The sequence below is a fragment of the Octopus bimaculoides genome, chromosome 9, assembly GCF_001194135.2.
Source record: "Octopus bimaculoides isolate UCB-OBI-ISO-001 chromosome 9, ASM119413v2, whole genome shotgun sequence".
NCBI classification, from domain to species: domain Eukaryota; kingdom Metazoa; phylum Mollusca; class Cephalopoda; order Octopoda; family Octopodidae; genus Octopus; species Octopus bimaculoides.
In genome coordinates, this window is record NC_068989.1 from 32,825,445 (window position 1) to 32,834,166 (window position 8,722).

The window sequence follows — 8,722 nt, forward strand, 5'->3', positions numbered from 1 at the left end:
GGACTGGCTCTTGTGCGGGTGGCACATAAAATACACCATTTTGAGCGTGGCCGTTGCCAGTACTGCCTGACTGGCCTTCGTGCGGGTGACAGGTAAAAGCACCCACTACACTCTCTGAGTGGTTGGCGTTAGGAAGGGCATCCAGCTGTAGAAACTCTGCCAAATTAGATTGGAGCCTGGTGTTGCCATCCGGTTTCACCAGTCCTCAGTCAAATCGTCCAACCCATGCTAGCATGGAAAGCGGACGTTAAACGACGATGATGATGATGATGATATAAATTTAATGCACAATATATGAATTTATATAATCTGGTGGTAATCACAATTGCTCTTTAGTGGACCAGGCTACAAACCACATAGTAGGAGTATATACAATCAGTGAAGATTATATCATGAGGAGTATATAGAATATAAAGAAAGTCAGGAGGTATGAGATGAATATATTTATTTCACCAGCTGATATCCATAGAATGTTGATCATTTTGTAGCCAGCATCAGGTGCTCTGGAAAATTTTGTCAAAAGTTTGTCTTCCTGATAAAATGATAAGGGTAATAGTATCTTTGCATGAAGGGATGATGGCAACAGTGATATCTAACAGTCAATGTTCAGAAGCATTTTCTGTTGCCACTGGAACCAAATTGGGCTGTGTTTTAGCTCAAGTACTTTTTTTCCATATTCTTTTTGCTGATGCTCCAACACACTTTTAGGAATTACCATGAAGGTGTAAAATTTCATTTTTGCACAGAAAGAGGTCTACTAAACAAAATGGGCAAAGCTTCAGATCAAAGAAAAGGACCAAGAAAGAGATTCTGTGTGATTTTCTATTTGCTTATGATTGCGTTTTGATTTCTCATACATTTGAGGGGATTCAAAAACAGTCAATAGTCAATGGGTTCAGAAACCGTTAACAGGTTTACTACAGCATTTGGACTGACTATCAGCATCAAGAAAACAGAAGTTTTATTTCAACCAAAGTCTGAGGCAGAGCATTCTCAAAATTCAAATGTGATGACCCACTTAAATGGGTCAGGTCGTTTAAATATTTTGGATGTACGGTACTCTTGATGTTGAAATCAATGTTAGAATAACAAAGGTTACAAGTCCTTTTGGAAAATTTTCCCATTGTATGTGGGATGAACACAGTGTAAGTCTAAAAACTAAAATAAATGCATACAAATATTGTATTTTGAGCATACTTTTGTGTGGGGCAGAAGCATGGACTCCCTACTACAAACATATAAAGAAGTATGAAATCTTTCAGATGTGCTGTCTGCACAATATCTGCAACATAAATGGCATGATAAGACATCAAATGCCAAACTCTTTGAAAAATGTGATATCTCCAGTATCAAAAGCATGCTGCTGAGAATTCAGTGCAGATGGGTGGGACATGTTCGAATGAAAGATGATCACATACCGAAAATTCTTTTGTATGGCCAACAAGTAGAAGGATACTGTGGTAAAGGAAGACCTGTCATTAGGTATAAGGATAAGTTGAAGTAATCACTAAAATCTTTAGAGCTTAATTTAGCATCTTGGGAAAGTTATTGCCTCTGCAGGACAATCTACTGAGGGCTACAGACAACATTGGTGCTGAGTCTCAGCTAGACCAAGAGTGACATGGTGGTGGAACAAGGAGGTAGACAGTGCTATAAAAGCAAAGAGACAGGCTTGGAAAGACTGGCAAAATGGTGGAAGCAGAGAATTATATCAGGTGGCCAAAAGGGCAGCTAGGTGACAGGTTTACATAATAAAAGGAATAGCAGAAGGTAAGAGATTTGCAAATGTTCTGCTGCGTGAGGATCAGTGGCATGAGGTGTTCAGGATTGGAAAGCAGTGTATCAGAGAATAAAGATATGGTGGGTGAGAAATGTGTACGAATGGATAATGGTATGCTTGTACTTAGCGACTCAGAGAAGGAAAGGTTACTAAATGTGGAAAATGAATGGGAGAAGGAGTGTTTACCAAATATTGAACCAATTGAGGGACCAGCCATCAGAGTTGACAGCAGCATAATAGATAAGGCAATTAAGGACATGAAGAAGAGGAAAGCCCCTGGGCCATCAGGAATCACTGCTGAGATGATTAAAATTTCTGGTGGTGTAGGATATAGCTTAGTCACCTGTATAGTTAATCAGATTATTCAGGAAGGTGCCATCCCCAAAGACTGGTGTAGTAGTATTGTAGTTAGCTGCTACAAGGTTAAAGGTGATGCCTTTGATAGGAACAACTACAGAGGTATGAAACTGTTAGACTAAGTCATGAAAGTTACTGAGAGGATTATAGCTCCATTGATTAGAAATAGAATTAAACTAGATGAAATGCAGTTTGGGTTTGTACGTGGGAAGAGTACCATAGATACCATCTTCCTAGTAAGACAGCTGCAGAAAAAGTACTTGGCCAAAAGTAAGCCATTGTACTTAGCCTTCATCAACCTAGAGAAAGCTTTTGACAGAGTTCCCCACTCTGTTATATGGTGGTCTCTAAGGAAGTTAGGAGTAGAGGAGTGGTTTGTTAGAGCTGTACAAGCCTTACTGATAGTGGTGCTGTCAGTAAGGTAAGAGTTGGCCTCAATATAGTGATGAATTTAGTGTACAAGTAGGGGTTCACCAAGGTTCAGTTCTCAGTCCACTCTTATTCATTATAGTCTTCCAAGCCATAACAGAGGAATTCAAAATTGGATGCCTGTGAGAACTGCTATATGCTGATGACATTGCTCTTATTGCAGAATCTTTAACAGAATCGGAGAAGAAATTCCAAGTATGGAAACAAAACCTGGAATCAAAGGGTCTTAAAGTTAACTTAGCAAAGATCAAAGCTGTTGTTAGTAAGAAAGAAGATAAAACTCTCTTTCCGTCAGGTAAATAGCCCTGCTCAATATGTAGGAAAGGAGTGGAAGAAATTCTGTTCACTGCATCCATAAGTGGTGCAGTTGAATCACAAGTAGATTAACAGATGAAGTCGCCTTTGTATGCAGCAGATGTGCAGGAACAATAAGCACTAAGAGCACACAGGACTTAGAATCTCTCAAATGCCCAGGAGGCTTCCTTGAGGTTGTAGATAGTTTCTTGTTACCTAGGTGACCAAATTAGCAATGGTGGAAGATACTCTGAAAGTATTGTTTCTAGAATAAGAATAGGGTGGAGGAAGTTCAGAGAACTACTACCTCTGTTGGCTACAAAAGGACTCTCTCTCAGAGCGAAAGGTAGATTGTATGATGCTTGTGTGTGAACAGCTATACTCCGTGGTAGTGAGACATGGGCTCTGACTACAGAAGACGTGAAGACTGGAGAGAAATGAAGGCAGTATGCTCCGTTGGATGTGCAGCATCAGTGTGCATGTATAACATAGTGCAAATGTATTGAGAGAAAAGTTGGGCATAAGAAGAATCAAATGTAGCATACAAGAGAGAAAACTATGTTGGTTTGGACAAGTGATGCGTATTAATGAGGACAGCTACATAAAGAAGTGCCGATCACTGAAAGTGGATGGTACCTGCAGAAGAAGGAGACCCAAGAAGACATGGGATGAAGTGGTGAGGACTGACCTCAGGATGTTGTGCCTCACAGCGGAAATGGCAATGGACAGAGATGTCTGGCAATATGAAGTTCTTGAGAAGATCTGGTCACTTCAGCAAAACTGAGTTCTAGAAGTGCTGTATTCCACCCACATGTAACAAGAAAACTTTTCACACACCCTACCCCAACAAACCAAGCTACATATCTTCTCTTCCTCACATTTCCTCTTTTATGCACTATGCTTACTCCCTCCCCCAACCTGTTCTCTTGGCCCTGTTTCACAGTATCATTGCTATCTGCCAACCCCTGGCCTGTGTGTTCCATCCATATGTAATGAAAACTTTTCACATACCCTTACCCCAACAAACCACCCGCATGTAACAAAAAAACTTTTCATACACCTGACCCCAACAAACCAAACTACATCTCTACTACCTCACATTTCCTCCATCATGCACTAAGCTTACCTCTCACTCCTCAATCCTGTCCTCACTGGTCTGTTTCTCTGTATCATTGATGTTTAGTAGCACCCCCACTCTATATACCCAGTTTTTCACCACTCACTGCATTCCCCTCCCCACTGTTTAATCACGTTTTTTTTGGCAATGTCCTGCCACTTATATTATGACCTTCGAACCTGAAGATCATGCCCTGGCACTTGCTACTATCTATATCTTTCTCTTCCTTTACTCAACCATCCCATTTATATTCAGATCTCTGTGCCTTGTGAGTATGCTCAGCACTTTCTCACCATCTCTATCCTGCTGTCTCCCACTCTCTCTCTCTCCTTCTCTTGCTCTTCCCTCTGGCTGGGTAACTATGCATCTCCTTTACGGCAGCACACCTCTTTCTGTCCTCATTCCTGATATCTCTCTCTCTCTCTCTCTCTCTCTCTCTCCCTCCCCCCTCTTTCTCTCTCTGGTCAGGTAACCTTGTACCTCCTCTACAGCAAGATACCTATTTCTGTTTCTCTGTCTCACTATAACCTTTCATCATCTGACACAAGATCACCTCCTCCAATGCTCCTTCCCCTCTCAAAAGATTTTTGTCTTGCTAGTTACTTAGTGACCCTATCAGTGCTGGTGCCACATAAAAAGCATCCAGTCCACACTGTAAAGAAATCTTGGTGCAGGCTTCTGCCTGACTGGCTTCTGTCTAACTATCCCGCCCTTTTGGGAAGCAGATATTAAACAATGATGATTTTGTATATATATATATATAGAGAGAGAGAGAGAGACACACACACACATACACACACACACATATATTTGTATAATTGTATGTGCACACATATATGTATGTATATTTGTGTGTATATATATATATATATATATATATATATATATATGTATGTGTGTGTGTGTATATTTGTGTGTGTGTATATATGTATGTATGTATATATATATATATATATATATATATATATACATATACACACACACACACATATATATGTGTATTTATGAATGTATGTGTAGAAGGTTAAAAAGAAAGTACTCTTGCATTTCAGAATGAGAAAGAACCAAATGCTATTTTGGTCTGAATTCTTATATTTAATTAAAATAATATTTGCCAACAATTTTGATAACATAATCACATCTATGTGGCAAATTGTTGATCCTTTGGTTTAAACTCTTCATTTTCAAAGGAAGTCATCATCATCATCATTTAATATCCGCCTTCCATGCTGGCATGGATGGGACGGTTTGACAGGAGCTGGCCAGGCAGAAGACTGTGCCAAACATCTGTGTCTATTTTGACATTGTTTTTATGGCTAACACCAACCACACCGCAGAGTGGACTGAGTGCATTTTTTGTGGCACCAGTACAGGTGAGGTCAGTTTTGGCATGACTTTTATAGTTGGATGCCCTTCCAAATGTCAGCCACTTTACAGTGTGGACTGGATGCTGTTTATGTAACACCAGCACTGGCAGGGTCACCAAGTAACTTACAAGACAAGGAACCTTTGATAGGGGAGGGGGCATTGGAGGAGGTGATCTTGTGTCAGATGATAAAAGGTAGTAGTGAGACAGAGATACAGAAACAGGTATCTTGCTGTAGAGGAGGTACAAGGTTACCTGGCAAGAGAGGGAGAGAGAGTTAGCAAGGATGAGGACAGAAACAGATGTGCTGCTGCAAAGGTGATAGATGGTTACCTAGCCAGAGGGAAGAGCAAGAGGAAGGAGAGAGAGAGAGAGAGATCAAGAATGAGGGCAGAAACAGGTATTCTGCTGTAAAGGAGATACGTGGTTACCTACCCAAAGGGAAGAGCAAGGGAAAGAGAGAGAGTGGAAGACAGCAAGAGAGAGCAGGAGAGAGATGTTGATAAAGTGCCAGGGTATACTCACAACTAACACTCAGTATCACTTTTAACTTTCTCACAATTAATAAGATATCACCCTCTAAACAATGTTGCAATAGTACAATGGAGCAAAGTCAGGAGAGTATGGATGATGAGACAAAACCTCCATGTTTAATGTCATAGTCTTTATTGTGTGAGAGCAACACCTCTTTATGATTGACCACTGATGGTTGCTTTTATTGCAAATTTCTGTGTGATGGTTCCAATTGATAACAGTAATCTCCAAATAAACTGTTTTATTTGAGTTTAACACTTCATGATAAATAACACACTTCATATCCAAACACAATGCATAACTATTTACATGTATAGTCCTGGTTCAGGGATGCACTGCTCTTTTTAATTGGGTGCTCACCATTGTTTTCATTGGATATGATTATAGAGAAAACACTTTTCATTACTTGTGATTATTCTACCCAGGAAAGGTTTCATAACAGGACTGCTCTTCATTGATGAGCATAGGGCAACTCTGGTTAAGCCGAGAAGCAGTCAGATGACAAGTGACCAGTAACCAGGTTTAGTCAATTTTCCTTGTTCATAAATGTATTTTAAGATCAAGGTGTGACTTATATTGACCACTTTTATTAATTCTTATGCAGTTTGCTTTGGATTTTCTTCAGCCACGGTTTTTAAAAGCTGAATATTGAGAAAACTTAATCATCCAGATCAAGGGAAATTTATGAGGGAAAAATTTCTCAAGTGAAGCTGATTGAACCAATGTTGGCATGTCCACGCTATTAAAGTTTCATTTCCATAAACAGAACAAATATTTTTTGCTGCTTCCATTCTCAAAGATCCCCTTTTGAATTCATAAAGCATGCAGCATTGGATCTGATTTAAACTCATTTTAAAAGGGTAAAATCAATATGAATAGCCCTTTGCTATAGTATAAAGTAATCTGCAAAGAAGAAAAAAAAAACATTAGAAAGTAGAAATTAATGCTTATTTCACCTAAGTATTAAAAAAGTACTCTTAAAGTGATCATGTCAAAAATACAACAAGACTTTATTTGTATGTATGTATGTATGTGTGTATACACAAATATATGTATGCTTATATGTATGTATACATGTATGTATGTATATCTATTTACACACGCACACACACACACGCATATATATTTCTATCAATACAACATATTTAATGTATGTGTATAATGGAAATGCTAGAAGTGGTGGTTTTCATCTGGGAACAAATCCCTGGGTGGATTTAATATATTAAGAAACAATGTATTCCAGGGTTAAAACACTGAAATACATGTTTGTCATCCTTGTGATTTCTGGGGTGATTTTGCTTTATCTAGCTCTAAAGTATTTTGTGTATTTTAACACAGTCTATAAAGGGATTTTCCCCTGATTAAAGCCACAACTTCTAGCATTCTAACTACATATACACATACATATATATATACATGTTAAGTATGTTGTGTTGATAGAGATTTTACTACAAGGCTGTTTCCATTGTATAGTTGAAATTTATTCTGCTTATGTGGTGTCTTTTTAAACCAGTGTATAGTTTATACACTATCTGTATATACTTCAGACCAGTTAATTTGATATTCTTTTTGAAGTGACACAAATACCTGACATTGATTAGCTGTAATAATAGTGAAATGCATATCTGTCACTCTCTTGGCAAATTCAAAAATATAATATTTATATGTCTAATTCATTCAAACAGTTTTTCCTGTAGAAAGCATAGCTCTGCTCTTTTGTATATTTTGTCACTATTAATGGTTTCTACTTATATGTGTATTTGTAATTTTAACCTCCTTAATCAGTAATTTGAATTCTTTCCCCCTCCCCAAAATAAATCCCCCAACCTTTCCAAAAAAAGAGTTGAAGTGAGGAAAGAGGGCATACATGAGAAATTTTGCCACAAATTCCTCAAACAAGGTATTGTTTTTACAAAAATAATGTGTTTTCCATTTATTATTTTCAGACATATGCTCCAACAGGTTTCAATACCTATAATGCTACATATGATGTATCTGATACATATAAAATCGAAATGTCCGTCTGGGATACTTCAGGTGTGTAATTTTTTTTTATTCAGTTATTTTTTTTATTTACTTGTGTAAGAGTTCATAATTCCTATATTCCTATTAAAATTAAATGTGTAATGATGATGTCTAAAATAACAAATAAACATCCTCTTTCATTTATATATATATTGCTTGACAACCAGTGCTGGTGTGCTTATATCCCATAACTTAGAGGTTTGACAAAAGAGACTGATAGAATAAGTACTAGGCTTTAAAAAACTAAATCCTGGGGTTGATTTTTTTTCACTAAAATACCCTTCAAGGTGGTTCCCCAGCATGGCTGCAGTCAAATGACTAAAACAAGCAAAAGATAAAAGATTCCATGAAAATTTCTCACAGTTGCTGTCCTAACATCATTACACATAAAGCACACCAGCATCCACTCTAAAATGCAACTCAGGAACATAAACACTTGCCCATTTGAACAATAAGGCTTTGCATTTCCTATTCTTCATATTGTGTGTGCTATGAGTAGTGTGCCTCTTATGGATTCACTAAATTAAATAATTAGTAGGAACTCTATCAGTAACAGAAATAGTGGACAGTGTAGTGTTAGCAGAGCTAGAAGTTGAGGTAAGTTTAGAAGCCCAATTATTGTGCTTCTTCAAGCTGTTATTGGGATTGTGAGAAATCTCAGAAAACCCACTTGTCTGTGTGTGTGGAAGCTTCATTCTAGGTGGCTTGTGTACACACACATGCACACGTGTATGTATGTGTGTGCATGCGCATGTGTGTGTGTGTGTGTGTGTGCATGTATATGTATATATATATATATATATATATATATATATATATA

The 8,722-nt window shown here is 37.9% G+C and overlaps 1 protein-coding gene across 1 annotated transcript in view; it reads left to right on the forward strand.

Moving 5' to 3' along the window:
* Nucleotides 1–8,722, forward strand: part of LOC106879550 (rho-related GTP-binding protein RhoE) — a 67,541-nt gene that overhangs the window by 5,188 nt on the left and 53,631 nt on the right. The window contains exon 2 of the mRNA XM_052970564.1: nt 7,824–7,914. Coding sequence (XP_052826524.1) covers nt 7,824–7,914 — 91 coding nt within the window. The remainder of the gene's footprint in view (nt 1–7,823; nt 7,915–8,722) is intronic.